Source organism: Thamnophis elegans, chromosome 10 (assembly GCF_009769535.1).
Source record: "Thamnophis elegans isolate rThaEle1 chromosome 10, rThaEle1.pri, whole genome shotgun sequence".
NCBI lineage: Eukaryota > Metazoa > Chordata > Lepidosauria > Squamata > Colubridae > Thamnophis > Thamnophis elegans.
The window spans coordinates 15,131,353-15,152,464 of NC_045550.1; the positions used below are offsets into that span (position 1 = coordinate 15,131,353).

Below are 21,112 nucleotides of genomic sequence, written 5' to 3' on the forward strand. Positions count from 1 at the left end.
CATTTTACAAATGGTCATAAGTCAACTGCTACCTGGTTTGCTATGTTTTTATTTGCATGGCTTATTTTTATTAATATACAATATGCAACTATATTTTCTTCCTAGGTTAAATACAAAGAAGACTGGCAGAAAAGCAGGGGCCGCAACTTTGAAATGAAGTTAGATTCCAAGTCTTTGCTTGCGGCCAAAGCTTCAGGAGATCTTGCCAGTGAAGTAGGTTCTGTATGTTTTTGAAGGATTTAGTCATAGTAAAAATCAGCATACTTTATATAAATGAAAACAAGTTGTTTTATAAATTCAGGGATATGATTTATTTCTGAAAATAATATACCATAAACTAGGATAGAATAATCTTTGCATTCTAGACACTTTCTGAATGAAACTTTGAAAATTAATTTTCAGAGCTTGAAATTAAACATGCATGCAGAAAAATATAGACAAAATCTTAATGGACCAAAATGAATTTTTAATTCATTTCAAAGTATTTCAGGCAACATTTAATTAGTTACTTAGATTTAGTTAAAAAAAAGGCTGTATTTAACTATCAATATTCTCAGCCCCTTTTACCCCCAGGTATATATTTTGGTTTTTTAAACTGTTGTTATAAAATTGTTGCCTGTGTACCACCAGTTAGAAAGTACCTTAGAAAGAAAAATGTAAACTTCTGAGTTAAAAACCAGAAGAGATTTTTTAAAAATAGTTGCCTATCCTCTTTTCAGGTAAGGATTCAGGTAAGTAAAGAGCGCATTGTGTTTTTAAGGAAAAAATTCACAGTATTAGATAATTATGTATATTATTCAGGTTTTGAAATGCTAGGAAGTTCATATTCTATAATTATTACTTATTTTCTCTATAAAGATTAAATACAAAGAAGACTATGAGAAAATGAAAGGAAAAGCTTTGTCAACAAAAGATTCAAGACTTCTGCACTCTATGCAAGTAGCCAGAATAAATAGTGAGGTACGGTAAATGTCCTTTCATATCCACTTTTATTTTTTCTTTAGGAATTACAGAACCCACTGGTTACAGTAAAAAAATATTACTATTTCTTCTTATTAGACTTCTTTATTAAGCAAGACAATAGTGGTTAGGGTTAAAAGCTTAAACCCTGTAGCGATTGGAGACCAAATAGTAATAATGATTAAAATCATGTTTATTACATTAGGAATCAGGCTCACAGAATTTATTTCCTATTCCCTTGTAATTTCCTTTCACTGACTAGCAGTACATCTGTTCAATCATTAGATATGTCAATCATGTTTAACTCTAAGCAGGGTTGGCAAAATGGATAATTCAAACTCTTCATGATTATTATAAATGCAGATGTGCAATAATTGTGGTTTGGGAAGATCTCCTTATATTATAACTGATAATATAACTTATTGCCAGAATTTCAGATTTTAGTTCAAAGAAACTTGCATTGAAACTTTGGTTCTAAATAAGTTATTAAGGCTATTTTTTGTATAATATGCATTGAAATCATTGAATTTATGTCAATCTAAATCTGCATGAGATTGTATGTTTGTTTGGGTGAAATATGGCAGAACACTTTCAGATATTCTTCTTCTTCAGGTACTGATTCTTTGGTCTTTGCTTGACCCTTAGAAGAAATGGGATCATAGCACAGCCCCAACAAAAGATATGGGATGCTTGTGGTACTTTGAGCCACATTTGATATACAGGTTAAAATTCTTGCAAATGAAAACCAACATTTCTGCAGCCAAAGAATAAAGCATGAATTATTCCAAATGCAGTAACCAGCATAATGATTTGAAAACAATTCAGTTGTGTTGGTAAAATTTTTACATTTTACTATTTTACTAAATTTTACTACATTTTACTAAATTTCTGTTCCAACTTTCTTTGATAACATTGTGAAATGTAAAGAAAATTTCACAATGCTAGCAAAGAAAGCTGAAACAGAAATTTAGACTTTCAACTCTTAGTCAGATAAGCAGGATTGTGCAGAGATTTGAAGGAACTGAAAGTTTTTTTTAAAATCTAGTTATTGTTTGTTATGTGATAAAGGTAACTGCTAATTCAAGATTGGTGTTTCATCAATCTGTTTTAATTTTTGTTAATGCAATATGTTGATATTACTGCAGATTGCTTATAAAAAAGATTTTGAGAAGAATAAAGCACATTTCCATTTACCATTGGATATGATAAATCTGAAACATGCAAAGAAAGCCCAAGCTCTGGCTAGTGATGTTGACTATAGGAAGAAAATACATGAATATACAGCAGTTCCAGAAGATCTAAAGACACAGTGGGCCAAAAAGGCCTCTGGGCTGCAAAGTGAGGTAGGATAAAAGGCATTTCATTATTTTTTTAAAAGAAAATGCTTATAAGAATAATAATGTTATTAGTATCTATTGGTTGTTGTTTGGTCTATTAAATCTGGGCTAAAAAAAATCCAGATTATCAGTAGATGGAAAAATCTATTTTTTTGTCTGCCATTTGTTGGTCATTCAGAGTTTTATAGTTCAGATGGTACAGCTTGGCTCTTGTCATTTACAGACTACACCTTAAGACTGCAGACTAATCCACATGGAATTACATATGCACTGTAAACACAAACATGTATTTAATTTGACTGAAACTGTATTAAATTAGATTATTCTCATAGAAGGATATTTTGTAGAGCTGAACTGTAGTAGTACCAACAATAGTATCAAGAGTTTTATACAATTTTATACATTTATAAAGTTGTATATAAAACTTTATAAATTTATATTGTTGTTATAACATACATCTTTACTTTATATCCTGCTTTTATTTTGTACATCCCAGGATGGTATACATAATGGTCTTGTCTTCTAATTTGCCCATGACAGCTACCTTGTCTGAGCTGAGAAAGTGACTAAGGAAGGACTAGATGTCTCCTAATTACTCTTGTTACACATAGGTGGGCAATTTAATATAGTTTAGTAACACCAGTCTACTTAAAACTTGTGAATTTTCTTTTCCTTTAGCTTCAATACAAAACCGACCTTCAGTGGATGAAAGGAGTTGGCTGGATAGTGGACCGAAGTATCAATATTGAACAAGCAAAAAAAGCAGGAGAACTCATCAGTGAGGTCAGTTTACTGATTTTACTCAAATGTTATACTGTTAAAGCTTTATAGAAAGTAAAAGCACTTGTAAGTATGCTGATGGCATGACTCACTGTGTTATGGCTTTTTGAACATGTAATTGACTGACTGTCAAACCATCAGCTGAGCTATATTAAATTAATAGCAACAAAATTTCTGCAAATGGAGAGGTTTGCAGAATTTAACATTTGGTTAAAATATTGAACCCACTGTTCTTGGCAGTATATGCTCCATCCTTTTCTTATCCACAAGGAACATCATGATGGACTGATAGATATGAAGCAGTATATAAGTCTAAATGTGATTGCTATTGTTATAAATAATAGGTGATTTGGAAGTAATCTTACCAGGAGAGGTATAATATGGTACAATTTTACCATTGTACCATATTATACCTCTCCTGGTGAGATTACTTATTATTCTGGTCCCAACAGTTAGGAAAGGATTATTTTTTAAATGCCTCTTTAAGGCTTCTAAGGGTTGTAGATGATTGTGTATGGGCGATGAGAGCATTCAAGAGGACAGGTGTTGCAATGAAAGATGTTGCAATGAAAAGGGACAGGTGTTGCAATGAAAAAGGCATCACGATTTGCATTTTTGCAAATTTGCTAATTTGCATCAAGACACTGTTTAATAAAGGAACTAATATCTTGATCTGTCACTCTGTTTCACCCAGAATGAATGCAGCCATTTGCTGGCTTATTTTTCTCTAGACACGGCTGTAGAAAGAATGGACAGGAAATGCTCTATTGAACTGTCTAAAAGACAAATAGTCAAAGCTGGGCCTTAGATAAGGCTCCTTAATCTTTAAATTAATGAAACTCCATTATTTAAAACTACCAAACATAAAACTGGAAAAATGAATGAATACTGTTCATCTTACATTTCATCAACGGAGCTAGCTTTAATTTCCAGGTGACAGCAATGTTTTTAAAAAGAATCCTTGCAGTGCTATTGGGACCTAGACTGGAAAGGGATGGAAGGCATACCTGTTCAGTTTTAAAGTTGAACAAAAATGGTGAAATGTCTGAGTCATCTTAAAATGTTTTTTAATTAGAAAAAGTATCGACAGAGGGCTGATGCTCTAAAGTTCACAAGTGTTGCAGACAGTTCCCAGATCCAACATGCGAAGAAAAGCCAGGAATTGCAGAGTGATGTGAGTCTGCCTTTCATTTTCTTTCTGTATTGATTTGTTATTGTTAAAAACAAAAAATCATTGAAGACAAATTGATTGATGATTGGTTGATTTATTGTGTCACCAAGGCAGTATTAACTCTTATTGACATCAATAGTTTTTCTCTATTCTCTAACCTGATCCTTCTGGTTCTCTGACATTGCCATTGTAAACTGAGTCCATTCCACCTTGCTCCTGCTGCTCCTCTTTTCTTTCTTTTATCTTTCCGAACAGAAGAACTTTCCCAGAAAGCTAAGTATTTAGAAATACCAGCACTGAAAGATAGGAAGATTCAGCACTGAACATTTTTTATTTCTTACATTGGTTCATATGTAGTTCATCTATACTACTATAAGAGCCGCAATAGCGCAGTGGTTGGAATGCAGTACTGCAGGCTACTTCTACTAATTGCCGCCTGCCTGCAATTTGGCAGTTCAAATGTCACCAGGCTCAAGGTTGACTCAACCTTCCATCCTTTCAAGGTCGGTAAAATGAGGACCCAGATTGTTGGGGGCAACATGCTGACTCTGTAAACCTCTTAAAGAGGGCTGTAAAGCACTGTGAAGCAGTATATAAGTCTAAGTGCTATTGCTGTCAAGCCTGAATTTGATTGAGGTATGGGATTGTTTGTATCTTTGGGGATTCTTAAATGAATTAACTTTTACACAGTTTGAATTGAAGGGGGGAGGTCCGAGGAAGCCTTCAGACAAAACAATATAGCTAGTCAATGAGTCAAGTGCATTCTACTGGCTGGCTTATTGGAGAAGGAGGAGAGAATTCTCCAGGCAACCAGCTCTTATCTTGTTTGGCCAATGTGACAATTTGTTTTGGAACAATGAAAAACTATTACTTATATTGGGGTGGAAAGTGCAGAAACTTTCAGTACTGGCTTTCCACCAGTGGTGCCAAGATGATGTATCTAAATAAATTTATTCTTTGAGGAAATGCAATGCCTCGGAGTTCGATTTGTGATGGGTACATTACTTGGAACCTGACAATTGCTACTAATTAATGTTTAGCTTGTTTTAAGATTGATGTTTTTAGTATATGTATATTTATCTTTTATGATTGTAAACTGACCAGAGTTACCCTGCAGTAAGATGGGTAGTTGATAAATTTTATAAATAAATAAATAAATAAATAAATAAATAAATAAATAAAGTGGCAAGGTGCTGGTTTACCATTGTTTTGGATATTGTGGTGATTAAGGCCGTGTGATAAACTACTGAGGAAAAACAACTTCTGCATATCTTTCCTCAGCAAGACTCTACTGTTTGTTGCTAAGGTTATGTGTCTGCCATCCACAATTGCTAGACAGAATTGTTGAGAGTTAGACTGCAAGTTTCATAAGCTATCATTGATTGCATAGTTAGCAAGAGGTTTAGACTGGATTTGGCATTTTTATCCGCCTACTGAGACCTTCCCCAGCTCCTGGGACGGCAGATGGTGTTTAATGGAGTTAACGGTATCATCACAAGATGTAATCTGTTCGAAGTAAAGTTGCCTTCTGCAATTGACTAATGTTGATTTTGTCAATGCTGATAGTGTTCAAGTGGTGCTCTAGGTGCACCCAAGGCATTTGTTATTATTGGTAATATTTTTGCTGCTATCTTTGTTTTATTTACCATTATACTTCTATTTATAGGTCTTTGTATTTCATGATTTCCCCCCAGTTTTTTTTCTTTTATTCTGCTGTCTCCAGGGACTGCAGTGTCCACTATCTAGGCTTATTTTCTTTTTCTTAAGAACAATTGTTAAATCAGTGATGGCAGGTGCTTGTCTGTTGAATTCTAAAGTGCCAAAGACTTAGTTTCTTCATTTTCTATTACTTCGTCTATTTTGTAGTCTTACCAGTTCTTGCTTGCAGGCAAAAGAGGCGAAGTAATGGAAAATGAAGAAACTGAAGTGCTCTGGGATACTATTTTTATTATTCTGAAATCTTTCCATTATTTGGAAAATAGATATCATACTACTTTGCATTAGCATATTAGGGGAAAGCAGCCCATTCTGTTGCAATATAATATGCATCAGCTGCAAACCAATTTTTTACACTGTGAATAAGAAATTGTTTCATTCTCTTATTGTAATGCTTCTACTGCTTACACAAATTGTTATCATAATGATATTATTGACAAATCCAATGCTTTACAAACTAGAATTTGGAGAAACAAAGCATATTCATGAATCATTATGACTTGTCCATGAATTTATGACTTCTTTATAAATGCTAGTCAACAGTTACATCATTGGCTTTTTAAGAGGATTGCAATCTGAACTTTCCTTTCCTTTCCTCTCCTCTCCTCCCCTCCCCTCTCCCCTTCTTCCTTTCCTACTCTATAGGGAATTGGTATATAAATGTATAGAAAAATGTATGGAAAATCTCCTATTCATTATCCAACATTTCATGCTAGGGTATGAAAAAGTCTGTTCTGTCTACCTGAACCCCTGTAGCCTTTCAGCTAATGTCAACGCTACTGGGCTAAAGGTTGGACCTAGCAGAAGGCATGTTGATATATTTGTAACACCTTAGATATTTCTTGTTGTGCTTTATGCCTCTAGATGTAATGATTTGGTCTGCTTTTATGAACAGATTGCATACAAGTCAGCAAAAGAAGATTTTCTTCACAACTACACCATCAGCAAAGATGAGCCTCTATTCATACAGGCTAGAATAAATGCCGCAAATATTAGTGAGGTATGTTGAGATTTGAATGCCATTTTGGGTGGAGTATGTGGGAAAAGCCTGAAAAATAGCTTATGTTTTACATAATAGTAGAGAGTTGCTATGCTTGTGCAAGTTCTGAAACATTTCTACCAAAATACTTTAGAAAGGTGCACAAGCCATGTAGACAATTATACATTTCTATATAATATACATTTATATAAAATAAGAGTTCAACAATATCTCCCAAGAACTTTATCTCCCAACAATATCTCCCAAGCTACGTTACAGAGATCCCTCCTTCTGGCCCTATGAGTCCCACTCCAAGGCCAGATGGCGCGAGTAATCAGGACCCTGGTCTCAGGCTGCTGTCGCTAAAGGCCAGGTCTGTAGTTCACAAGGCTCCCCTCATCCGGGACCTAATTTTAGACAAGAGGGCAGACCTGGCATGTATTACTGAAACCTGGCTGGGCCCGGAGGGAGGAGTCCCCCTCATAGAGATGTGCCCAGAGGGTTTTCAGGTGCTTCATCAGCCACGACTCCAGAGAAGGGGTGGGGGTGTGGCTATTGTTATCCGAGAGTCTCTAGTACCTCGTAGGATCCCTGCTCTGGAGCTTGTCGGGTGTGAGTCCTTGCTGGTGAAGTTGGACCTCAAGGGTCAAGTGGGCTTGCTGTTAACGTACCTGCCTCCCAACAGCGTTGCAGCATTCCTCCCCTCACTCCTCGAGTCAGTAGCTGAGCTGGCAATTGAGTTCCCCAGGCTTATGGTTCTGGGGGATTTCAATTTGCCTTTGCTTGGTGAACACTCTGATGGAGCGCAGGAGTTCATGGCTTCCATGACAGCCATGGGCTTGACCCAAGTAATTCGGGACCCGACTCACTCGTGGGTCACATGCTCAACCTCGTATTCCTCTCGGAGCTGTGGAGTTGTGATCTTGGTTTGAGGGGTAGCGAGATCTTACCCCTGTCATGGTCGGACCACTACCTACTGAGGCTTGACTTTCGGAGACCAAACCCCACTGTAGGGAGGAGGAACCGATTAGGTGGTTCCACCCCAGGCGCCTTATGGACCCTTTGGGCTTTCAGACGGAGCTTGGTGTTGTTCCTGATACCCTCGCCCGCAGTCCGGTGTAGACTCTGGTTGCTGCTTGGAATTCAGCAGCGGCAGAGGCTCTTAACCGGATTGCGCCTTTATGGCCGATCCGAGGCAGTGGATCCAGGAGGGCTCCTTGGTTTACTGAGGAACTCCGGGAGATGAAGCGCCGAAAGAGACGCCTAGAGCAACGATGGAGATCCAGTAAGTCTGAGTCAGACCGAGCGCTTTTAACATCCAGCATCAGAGTTTACCTTCGGGCAATCAGGACGACAAAAAGAACACACATTGCCTCTCTGATTGCTTCCGCTGAGTCGTGCCCAGCCGCCTTGTTCAGGATAACCCGTTCCCTCCTAAACAGGAGGGATACGAGCGATCCTTTGCAAGGCAGAGCAGAGGACTACGTCCAATTCCTCACGGATAAAGTTGCTCGGCTTCGGACGGACCTGGACTCCAATTGCACAGGGCCAGCTGAGGCACCAGGGGAGAATCTGGATGGACATCACTGGATTGATTTTCAAGCTGTTACCCCTGAGGACGTGGACAAGGCCATGGGAGCTGCAAGTGCCTCCACATGTGTGCTGGACCCGTGCCCCTCCTGGCTGGTTGCTAACAGCAGGGAGGTGACACGGGGCTGGATCCAGGCGGTTGTTACCGCCTCCCTTCGGGAGGGGTTCTTTCCCCCCGCTTTAAAGGCAGCGGTGGTGAGACCCCTTCTGAAGAAGCCATCTTTGGATCCAGCCATTTTAAACAACTATCGTCCAGTCTCCAACCTCCCCTTTGTGGGGAAGGTTGTTGAGAAAGTGGTGGCCTTTCAGCTCCGGCGGTCCTTGGAGGAAACCGATTATCTAGATCCCTTCCAGTCGGGATTTAGGCCTGGCTACAGCATGGAAACCGCTTTGGTTGCACTGACCGATGATCTCTGGAGAGCCAGGGATGGAGGTTATGCCTCCGTCCTAGCGCTCCTTGACCTCTCAGCTGCCTTCGATACCATCGACCATGGTATCCTTCTGCGACGACTGCGGGAGGTGGGGGTGGGAGGCACTGTTCTACGGTGGTTCTCCTCTTACCTCTCGGACAGGTCGCAGTCGATGTTGGTCGGAGGGCAGAGATCGACCCCTAGGCCCCTGAATTATGGGGTGCTGCAGGGTTCGGTCCTGTCCCCCCTCCTGTTTAATATCTACATGAAGCCGCTGGGTGAGATCATTCGACGGCACGGGATAAAATACCATCAGTACGCGGACGACACACAGTTGTATCTGTCCACCCCGTGCCAACTTAGTGAAGCGGTTGACATGATGTGCCAGTGCCTAGAGGCTGTTAGGGTCTGGATGGGGGTTAACAAGCTTGTACTCAATCCGGATAAGACCGAGTGGCTGGTGTGTTTCCCTCCTACTAATTGGCCAAGTTTTCCATCTCTCAGGCTGGGGGGTCAAACAGTATGCCCCTCAGACAGGGTTCGCAATTTGAGAGTCCTCCTGGATCCACAGCTGACTTTTGAACACCACTTGTCGGCTGTGACCAGGGGGGCATTTGCCCAGGTTCGCCTGGTGCACCAGTTGCATCCCTACCTGAACCGGGAGGCCCTCACAACAGTCACTCGTGCCCTTGTGACCTCTAGACTGGACTACTGCAACGTGCTCTACATGGGGCAGCCCTTGAAGAGCATTCGGAGACTTCAGCTTGTCCAGAATGCAGCCGCGCGAGCGATCGTGGGTGCACCTCGGTTCATCCACGTAACACCTATCCTCCGCGAGCTGCACTGGCTGCCTATTGGTCTTCGGATACGCTTCAAGGCGCTAGTCGTCACTTATAAAGCCCTTCATGGTATTGGACCTGGGTACGTGAGAGACTGCCTGCTGCCAATTGCCAATAGACCGATTAGATCACACAGATTAGGCCTCCTCCGAATTCCATCCGCCGGCCAATGCCGACTGGTGACTACCCAGAGGAGAGCCTTCTCTGTGGCTGCTCCGACCCTCTGGAACGAGCTCCCTGTGGAGATTCGAACCCTCACCACCCTCCAGGCTTCCGCAAAGCCCTTAAAACCTGGCTCTTCCGACAGGCCTGGGGCTAAAGAACTGTTGTCCCCCTCCTCGAATGGTATGACTGTTGTGTGCTTTTAAATTATGTATTGTTATGTTCATCTTTTTTATTCCCTCTGTACCCCCTTCCCTGTTTTGAATTGTGAGCCGCCCTGAGTCCCCTTCGGGGAAAAGGGCGGCATATAAATGTAATCAATCAATCAATCAATCAATCAACTTCGTGAATTATAATTTAGTATGGATTCTGAGTCTCTGTTAGACAATATTATCTAGTTCCCGTCAGACAACTACTGTCTAGTATTCATTAAGAGTGACAAAGTCTCTTTACTGTTTTGGGTTCCAATTCCCAATTGCCCCATTCAGCATCACCAATGTCAGGAATAATGGAAGCTGAGATTTAAAGCATTTAGATTATCCCATTTGGGAAAAGCCACTATAGAGCTTTTGAAGTTGAACACCTATGTTGCTAATATTGACACCTTTCATAAGGATATTCTTAATTTTACCAATAGAGAAACAAACAAGCTGGATTAACAATAGGAACTTGAAATGCATTTAAATAACTAGTAAAACAATACAAATCTTGACTCCTTTTGGAGGTATTGGGTGCTATTATGATGCCTGTGGCTCATGACAGCAAGCAAAATAATTGTGGTATTAACATATTTTTAGAAAATCTACAAGAGTAGCTGGGAGAGGCAGAAAGAGAAAGGATTTGAACTTCATCTTGATGCTATACCATTCCTGACAGCCAAGGCAAAGAGAGACCTAGCAAGTGATGTGAGTATTGATTTAAAAATACTCTCCCTTAGGAATTATTAAAACTAGAATAAATGCCTGCATCTTTGTTTAAGCATTTTGTCAATCAATAAATTATATCTGATAAACAAGAATCAGAATGCAGGACATGCCTTTATAAGAAGGGTTACCTGGATTTGATCTCACAGTTAATAATGAGTAGACTATTTTGTTATCTTTGCTGCCATAATCTATTATTTTTCTCAACAGATAAAATACAAGGAGAATTATGAGAAGACTAGAGGAAAGTTGATTGGAGTGCAAGATGTGAGCCAAGACTCACAAATGGCTCACTTGCTTCATGTATCCAAGTTGCAGAGTGACATGGAATACAAAAAGGCATTTGAAAATGTAAAGAATCAATACCATGTGTCCATGGATATGGTAAATCTTGTCCATGCCAAGAAAGCTCAGGATTTGGCCACTGATAGAGGATATAAGACAATCATGCACCGCTATACAGCCTTGCCCACAGATATGAAGGTCGAATGGGCCAAGCAGGCTTATGGCTTGCAGAGTGATGTAAGTCCTGAAGTTCATTATTTTTATACAACCTTACACTCTTTTAGCCATTTGGGGCTAATCATAAAGAATAACTTTGGATTGTTACTCTTTGGTAGATTTACTGATAACAACTATCACAGTCTGATTATACTAAGTTCACTGACTTAGTATAATCAGACTCTATCAAAGGATGGCTCTATCAAAGGGTCAGGAGCTTGCTAAATTATAACTTAATACAATATGTGATGCCAATATGGTAGAAGTTATAGTGCAATTTGGTGTGGCACAATTCCTCAGTTAGAACAAATGTACATTGTTTATCCTGGATGAAAAACAACTTCATGTATGGAACCCTGTAGGTTTTTTAAAATATAACTTTGTATAAATCTCTGGAAATGAGGATAGTATTGCAAACTGGATCTGGAAATGAAGATAGTATTGCAAACTATTCAGAGTGAGTGATTTTTCATAGTAATATAATGTTTTCAAACCAATAATATGCTTCTCATCCACCTCTATGTGATTGGAAAGTATATGTAATATTTTTGGATGAGTATTGGTCAGCATTATGAACAGATCAATAATGCAAAGGGGATGGGATATGTTATTTTTTTCCAAGGGTTGAGGGGGAGTGTGTACACAAGCATTTTTTTTTAATGGGGCTAATTTGAATTTAAAGTTTATACTACAATTTTTTACTCTTTCCATCTTGGAATGGTAAGAAATTATGCCACCTATTTCATCAAACATACCAGAGGATGGGCCTCTGTAATAGAGGCACATGTGTTTGCCTGATGATGAAGAGTTCACATATCTCTCTTTCACATAACAGGGTAGAATTAACATGGGTTATTAAATGGGTTATTTGCACTGGCCTTTGCCAGCTATACAAAAAAGGGATTAAAATAAGTCATTCCTGTATACACCTTCACTAACTGCCCCAAATCTTTCCTATGGCTGTAACTCAATTCACACTTACCTTGGAGCAAGGCTTATCATACTCATTTGTCTTATTTCAAGAAAAGGACAAAAGGTTTCTATGGGGAAATCTTTTGAACCAGCCCTGATTTTCATGACTGATACTTCGAGAATGTTGTCAGAAACCATTTAGTCATCAGTAAAAGGAAGTAAATAAATAAGTGCCTCCTTGACGCATTTTCTTTTAAACCTTATAGCAAAAAGGTTCACTGTCAGCACATTCACGGTCTCTTTTCTAAATCACCCCCCTCCTTTTCACATCTCTACCCAGAGTTGCAAAGAAGTGGATAAAACAAAAGCAGGCTCTAATTTGGCTCAGTTGGTGTTCTGATGTGTGAGTTCTTTAGGTGGCATTTTTAATGTGTGAGCAGCCACAATGGAGCATTTTCATTTCCTTTTGTCAGAACCGATACAGAGCAGATCTGAACTGGATGAAAGGAGCCGGATGGATCGCCACTGGGTCATTAAATGTGAAGCAGGCTCAGAAGGCAGGAGAACTCATTAGCGAGGTGAGATTTCATGACAGCCGTAGCAATACCTGCCCCATAATGCATGTAAAATGTCAGTATAAAATTAAAATAATTCCATTGAAAGGGGGAGAAAAGAAAAAGGCTCTCAAAACCAGGCATTGTAGTCATAATTAGAAGGAAGCCAGATACCAAACAGAAAACAGTGGGAGTCCATATAGTCTTTCAAAAAGCAAAGGAGGTTTCAAGTGATATCATGAATAATAATGGCAATCAAACAATTGCTATCCCACCACCTTGCATTTTATTAATGAAGTGCATCAAGGCTTAACATGTATATTTATGACTCTAATATGACTAATATGTCTAATGCTCAAGCTCTCCCACTCACATACTTTTTCAGTACAAAAACCAAAAACAAAATATAGATTATAAATGCTTCTGAAGACCATCCACAAACAAAATATTCTGAATTCTTGAATATGCATTCTTAGCAAGTATGTTAAAAGGATTTAAGGATTCATAAGTACTTTTGTGCAGTCACACTAAAGATGGTATGATTACAGGCATGGTCACATTTATAGCAGAAGTACATTTAGTCACAGATTTTCTAGTAGAGTTTTAATGTTGCTAAAACTGTTCGACCAGAGAGTACAAAACAAAACAAAATATTTATGCTTTTACAATATTGTTTTAAGCAAGCAATATTCAGGCACTTGGTATAATTATTTTGCAGCCTTAATATTTTCACCATTGAAATTGCAGTGCTTTGGAAGCTGTGATTTTTACCAACTATGTTTCACTTTTGCTTGTAATTATAATTTGAAGGAATGTCTTTGTTTTTTCCCCCTAGGAAACATAAGAGTATTTTACGTAATTGTTATGAACTCTATTTTTATATGTACGAGGATATTTTTAGTTTTTGAAGCAAGTGTCTACCTTTTTTTTAAAAAAAATATATTTTTATAACAGTTAAATTGGTGATCCAATTATTTTCACTTGTGGGAATAGCACAATAAAGATGCACTGTAAGTGATGTTAATGTAAATGTCACAATCCAGTGTCCTTGAAATGAAAGATCTGTATACAAATAAAGGAAAAATATATGATCAAATAGCATATATTTTTTTGTAACATAAGCAATAAGATAAGTTTCAAAAATGCCTCTTTGACTTGGCTTCAATTTTTATTATTTGTGTTCATGACTCAAATCATCAGATTTCAAATAATGCACAAAATACTATTGTAGCATTATATTCAAATAGCTGTTTTACTTTAAGGGCTTACCAATATAGAATGCTAGTTTGTATTTCAGACTTCAGGGGAATGCTTGAAGGTTTTTTTCATGGGATTCGGGGCATTTTATTACATATAATCCTCTTGAAATGTTTTCCTTAAATTTTAAGTGGAAATGTTGTATGATCACACTAGTAAAAATTAGTTTTAAATGGAAACTAATTTTAATCTGAAAGTTTTTAGTTGATAAGCATGAAGAAATAGGAATAATAATTATGTTTACACATTCACTCTAATCTCAAGCAACCTATGATTTTTTTTATTTCAAATAGCATGAAAGAGCAGCACAAAATTCACTGCTTTTATCTTTTTTTTTTTTTTTTTTTTTGCTCAACAGAAGAAATACCGTCAGCACCCATGTGCTTTGAAGTTTACCAGTATTAAAGACACTCCTGAGATGATCCAGGCTAGAATTAGTTATAACCAGGCTGTGGATGTAAGTTGTAATGTATATACATTATGATTATAAAAGTGGTAGCTCTTTGAATGATCTGATTGAAGCACTAGTTTTCTCTGTCATTGACCTCATTTTCAGGAACTGAGAAACTTGTGTTAATGGAAACCTACCATTCTTCTAAAAGGCCTAGCAGAACACTTATATATAGGCAGATAAATTTGTAACCCTGTCCTGAGTCATACACTTCGGTACATTAAACATATGTTTACAATTTACAACCATATCAGCATCATATTTGTAAAATTTATTTTTTTCTCCTCAGGGAACATTTTAAATATGAATTTCTCTTTCTCTCACTCTCACTGAAACAACTATTAGCAATTCTCTCTCTCTTTTTACAATAAATTAGTAATACAAATCATTTTAATCTAATATAGCCATATACATCATCTACAGCAGATCCTTTCTAAAGTATTAGGTAATTCTTTGATGGATACACAATTACATGAGATGAAAAATTATTTAGGTTGTTGTATTTCAAATTTAAATACAGCTATCCATTTAGAAATAATCCCAATATAATGTAAAAAAAAACAATAATCAAATTAAATCATAGGTGCACAGTGAGATCTAAAACGTGGGAAAATAATTATTACCTCACAGTGAAAAAATAATACAGTAGGTACCAGTTTAGCATTATTGGGAAGAGGCATTCTCCTAAGTTATCACCACTGGCTCAGGATAACATGTATGGTATGCTGATAAATAAATAAGCCTGGGAAGCATTCCATATTCATATTCAAGAGTTAAAATAATTATCTTACTCAGGGCTTATAAATGAATAAATCTGCCATCAAGGATTTCAAAACTCAGAAAACAGCAGGAGATAATTCCGTCTTCCAGAGCACGCTGTCCTGGAAGTGCTGTGTTTTAGAAAAAAATTTCTAGCATGAGACAGCAGCATATCGATACTCCCCTTTCACACTGAATTGAGATAATGGGGTGCTGGTCTTGACAGAAGCTAATTAATATGGTCATATTTAAATAAAAAAAAATTGCTGCTGTTGTGAATCATCACTTTATAAACTTTACTATATGATAAGTAAAAAGTAGTCTGGCTGTATACCGAGGAAGGAATTCACAATTTGTCAAAAAGGTTTTAGTGACACAACTAGAAATACAGTAGCTGAGAAGAAGGCTGCTCCAGACTCTAAATGCCACAACCAAAACTGAGATTTTTAAATCTCCAGTTAATAAAGACAGTCACAAGAAAATCTTAACTTAATGAATTCTTATATTGGCTCTTGGTTCTTGAATTAATTTGATAAGGATTGATTTGGGGGAGGGTGGTTGGTTTTACTATGTACAAAAACATGTAATGGTGCCCTACAAAGTATTTTCTGAATTTTGCAGAGGCTTTATAAAGAACATGGAGAGAATGTCAAACATAATTATACCCAAATAGCAGAACTTCCTGAGATCTCTCAAGCTAAACAAAATGCTTTGAATATCAGTGAGGTAAGATTTTTAGGATATATCTTGACCTTCTATAGATTAACTATAGCTTTGTAAAATGTATTTTTCTCACTTTCGTTCTTGAGGATAGACAGTAAGTAAGGATACAAGATTAGTCTTATGTATTTGCATTTTTGCTGTTCTTCTCATTTTTAATAATGGCAACATTGCCACATTGTTGGTCTGTTTGGCTTTCTGAAAAGAAGATTCCAAGAATCTTCTTGGAAGAGCCAAGACTGAACTGAAATGAAGTTTGGAGTTCTTGTGATTAGTACTCAATTGTGGCAATTAATATTCCACAATCTCCTTAAATTAAGGTGACCAGATTTTCAGATTGGTAAAGAGGGACACCATTGACCGGGGGGGGGGGGGGCCAAGGTGGCGCAGTGGTTAAATGCAGCACTGCAGGCTACTGCTAGATCAGCAGGTCAGCGGTTCAAATCTCACCGGCTCAGGGTTGACTCAGCCTTCCATCCTTCCGAGGTGGGTAAAATGAGGACCCAGATTGTTGGGGGCAATATGCTGACTCTCTGTAAACCGCTTAGAGAGGCCTGAAAGGCCTATGAAGCGGTATATAAGTCTACTGCTATTGCTATTGCTATATATTAAAAAATTTATATTTTGTCAAAAGGTCACCCCAGGACACTGAAACCAGCATAAATACTAATCTGTTGCCAAACAAAATTTTGATCACGTGACCATGAGGATGCTGCAACGGTCGCTAAGTGTGAAAAATGGTTGCAACCATTGACTTATAAATAGACTAATGTTCTGAAAACCTGACCTAAATTACTATATATTTTAAATAGCTGTAAAGCTATGCTGAAAAAGTTGTTTTCAAGGTATTGTGATAAATTCAATAAAAAGAAGGGAATTCTTGATAAACTTAAGGAGAAATGAGAGTATTGGATAGTAAATGGACAAATAAAATTACCAATCAAAGAGAATATTTGCACCTCAGGGTTGAAATGAAATGTTCTCTCTTACTCTTTCCTCTTCCTGTCTTCTCTCTCTGTCTCTCTCATCCTCTTTCTCTTTGTCTCTCTTCTCTTTCTCCTTCTTTTCCATTCTTCCTTCACTTATTCTTTCTTTCTCCCTTCTCTCTCCTCTTTGTCTCTTTGTCTCTCATCCTCTTTTTCTTTGTCTCTCTTCTCTTTCTCTCTCCTTCTTTTCCATTCTTCTGTCACTTTCTCTCTCCTTCTCCCTTCTCCCTCCTCTTTGTCTCTTTCTCTCACCTTCTTTCTCTTTGTCTCTCTTCTCTTTCTCCTCCTTTTCCATTCTTCTCTCACTTTCTCTCTCCTTCTCCCTTCTCTCTCCTCTTTGTCTCTTTCTCTCTCTCTCTTACCCTCTTTCTCTTTTTCTTTCTTTCTCTCTCCTTCTTTCCCACTCTTCTATCACTTTCTCTCTCCTTCTCTGTCTCTTTCTGCCTCTCTCCCCTCTTTTTCCTTCCTCTCTCCCACTCTTTTATCACTTTCTCTCTACCACCCAACCTGTCCCCATACTTATCTTCGACTGACCATGTTTGCAATAATTTACCTTTTCTAAATAGGCGCAGTTCCCTTACCGGATCCCTCGCTCAATCAAACACACAAAGACACACACACACACACAAAACCATTTTTCTCCAAACTTTGGTCACAGCATGGTTCTGACCTCGGCTGGTGGGAACAGCTTTTCCCTTTCCCCGTCCAGTTTGGCAGCGAGTCTAGTCTAGCGGAGAACTGTCCCCATCCCCGGTGACTGGGCGGAGTGGGGGTAGCGAGAAGGCAGGCCCGGCTCTTCTTGGCTTCTGCCTCTCCTTGCAGCATACAAGAAACCCCACGATCTCCGGTCTCTCTTAAGATATGGAAACTAAGCCCGGCGCCTGATACAGACGTCACAAGGGAAACGGCCAATAGGAACGGCTCGTGGTCACAGATCAAAAGAGGAGATTGCGATGGAGAAAGAGCATCCATTAGCGCTGCCCTCCCTCCCTTCCCTACTTCTGCACATCTCGAGACCACCGCGTAAACAGAATTTGCCCCGAAGTTTTTCCCGCGGACAATGAGCTCTCCCTCAGACCTTTTACGCACGCGAAAGATTAAAAAGCTAAATTTACTGCCACGCATGACTGGAATGCCTGCAAAGAAAGAAGGAGAATGCAGGCAAATGTGTGAAGTAGAAAGAGCAAAAACCAACCTGTCCTTGCGCCATTCTGACGATACAGCCACGTGCTGTATGACTCCAAATAAGTTCTAACTAGGTTACCCAGCCCATGCGAGTGGCAGCGGATGGGCGGGGGAATGAATGAGCGGCTCACTCGCTCCCCGCCCATCCGCCCGCTCACACGCTACAGTACCCAGCCCATGCGAGCGGCAGCGGATGGGCGGGGGAACGACTGAGCGGCTCACTCATTCCCTGCCCATCCGCCTGCTCACACGCTACAGTACCCAGCCCATGTGAGCGGCAGCGGATGGGCGGGGGAATGAATGAGCGACTCACTCGTTCCCCGCTCATCCGCCCGCTCACACGCTACAGTACCCAGCCCATGCGAGCGGCAGCGGATGGGCGGGGGAGCGAGCAAGTTGTGAGCGCCAAAATAAAGCGGGTTTTTTTGAGAACGGCCCGGGACACGGGAAAAATTATGAAAAGGTGTGCCTATCCCGCCAGATGCGGGACGTCTGGTCACCCTACCTTAAATCAAAGGGTAGAAGTTATAAAATTTGCAACCAAGTTATTTGTGGGGTAGTAGCATTATGTAGTAGCAAGGAATCATTCAATTGTAGTTACTTTTATAGGTTCAGCACATTTATCCTATCATCTTGAGGGTAGCCACCATTGCTTTTGTTCAAAATGCCTCAGATGCAGTTTGCTTTGCAACAAAAATGGCCCCAATGTAATTTTCTATAACGCTTGGATGCCATTTATTCTCCACAATAGAATTTGCTACATCTGGGGCATTTTAATTGATTTGATTTCTTCTTGTTAGTGCTATTATCATGGACACCTTTTATGATACCTGCAGATAAAAGAGAAGCTACTGTAAACTGCTTAGAAAGGGTTGGAAAGCACTGTGAAACAGTATATACCATGTTTTTTGGACTATAAGACACACCAGAGTATAAGATGCATCACAATTTTGAAGAGGTAAATTAAAAAAAAAAGTTTTTGCCCTCCCCTTCCCCCAGGAAGACTCTGCAGGGCTCCCAAATCCTCTGTAAAAACGGGGGCATGCAGAGAGTTTGGGAGGCCTGCAAAGTGCTCCTGGGGACCAGGGAGGACAAAAACACAACACATGAGGGGGGGGGGGTGGGAGGCAAAAAATTGTGCGTCTTATACTATGGAAAATACAGTAAGTCTAAGTGCTATTTCTATTGCCAATACTAAAATAAAAATTAGTTGAGCTAGGCAAAATAGTTTTGCTTTCCCTAGAGAAGGAACACTTCAGACACATTGGACTAAATCTAGATTAATCTTTTTCAAATTAATCATAGTTCTAATTTGAAACAGTGGGTCCAACTGACAGCTATTCAAGAAGAGCCATGGTGGCGCAGTGGTTAGTACTGCAGGCTAACTCTGGCTACTGCCAGGAGTTCGATCTTGATAGGGCTCAAGGTTGATTCAGCCTTTCATCCTCCTGAGGTCGATAAAATGAGGATCCAGATTGTTGGTGGCAATATGTTGACTCTGTAAACTGCTCAGAGAGGGCTGTAAAGCATTATGAAGCTATATATACATCTAAATGCTATTGCTATTCTATTGCCCAGGCAAAAAAATCAAAACTGAATGCTAATATTACCTTTATCAGTAACAGATTACAGTAACAGAATCTCCGTTCTCCCTTCAATTGCCTTTACTTTCCAGAGAACTATGAGTGTCCCTTCTGAAATATTTGCTCCACCCTCATTTCTTTTTGGCTGAGAAAGCTCTTCTTTGACTGTTGTCTAGGCTTTTGTCCTCTTCCTCCTCCTGTTTCCCAAGGTCATTCTGACATCCATTACTCCAACTGAAGCAGATTTCAAGATTCTGTTGGAAGTCAACACAGCATCACATTTGAACTAACAACGTACAATACTGACTTAGTAGAGACACCTATTTCATTAGAAACAAGTTAATTTATATTGAACTACACATTCTAGGTATAGGTGCTTGTTCTTTGTAGGGAAGAATATACTTTGAGTGTCACTAAATGGATGTTGGTCTTACTTTTTATTTCCAAACAGACCCACTACAAAGAATCCTGGAATAAAATGCAACATGGTGGTTATAAATTAAAACTGGATGCCATTCCTTTCCAAACAGCAAAGGCTTCTAATCAAATTATAAGTGATGTAAGTTGATTTAGTAACAATGGCAAAGAAATAATTGTAAGGGCATTTTGTTTAGACATTGGAAAAGGACAATGGAAGAAAGCAAAAACCTTTGGAGTATAAAGAATTTCAAATTATTTCCACAAATTTTATGTGCAAATTAAATATTGCTCTGCTAAGTAGACTTGAAATTGATACTGAAACATTATGTCTTTTCTGTATTTTATTTATTTATTTATGGAATTTAATTCAGTAGAAATGGCTCAGAAACAAAGATATCCCCAATTAATTAAAATAGGACCTTGAATTTGTCATCTAGAAGTATACTTACCTATTAAACTTTCAGTTGCAGTCTCCAAAAGTACAATAGCCGTTACATTATTATTATAAAGCCTTTTATTTTAGAACTAGGAAATTCGGATAACAGACAGAATATATTCTAGTATGATTTTTGGGTTAAAGTATTCATCTATTGTTCGTCTTATTGCTTAAAACTGGTTTATTGGTTTATTATTATTTAGAATAATTCTATCTTTTCTCCAAGTATATCAAGAGTTTAATTCAGAGATGTTAAGCTCATCCTCAGTAATTTTGCAACTCAGATTAGGCCATTATATGGACTTCAACAAATAAAACAAATGAGCAGGTGTAGTGATCTATAGCAATGAGATAACATGTATCTATATTTTCAAGGATTATGTGAACAAATAGAACGCTGTGTTTTTAGTACCACTTCTCCCATAACAATTAGAAGCCAGCTGTTGTTTAAATAAAGTTCATGTTAATAAATTGAATTTCT

General features: G+C 38.6%; 1 protein-coding gene across 1 annotated transcript in view; it reads left to right on the forward strand.

Moving 5' to 3' along the window:
• NRAP (nebulin related anchoring protein) overlaps positions 1 to 21,112 on the forward strand; it is a 65,429-nt gene that overhangs the window by 24,753 nt on the left and 19,564 nt on the right. The window contains exons 17-28 of the mRNA XM_032224813.1: positions 106 to 213; positions 859 to 960; positions 2,106 to 2,303; positions 2,976 to 3,080; positions 4,153 to 4,251; positions 6,860 to 6,964; positions 10,742 to 10,849; positions 11,078 to 11,389; positions 12,754 to 12,858; positions 14,450 to 14,548; positions 15,923 to 16,027; positions 20,227 to 20,334. Coding sequence (XP_032080704.1) covers positions 106 to 213; positions 859 to 960; positions 2,106 to 2,303; positions 2,976 to 3,080; positions 4,153 to 4,251; positions 6,860 to 6,964; positions 10,742 to 10,849; positions 11,078 to 11,389; positions 12,754 to 12,858; positions 14,450 to 14,548; positions 15,923 to 16,027; positions 20,227 to 20,334 — 1,554 coding nt within the window. The remainder of the gene's footprint in view (positions 1 to 105; positions 214 to 858; positions 961 to 2,105; positions 2,304 to 2,975; positions 3,081 to 4,152; positions 4,252 to 6,859; positions 6,965 to 10,741; positions 10,850 to 11,077; positions 11,390 to 12,753; positions 12,859 to 14,449; positions 14,549 to 15,922; positions 16,028 to 20,226; positions 20,335 to 21,112) is intronic.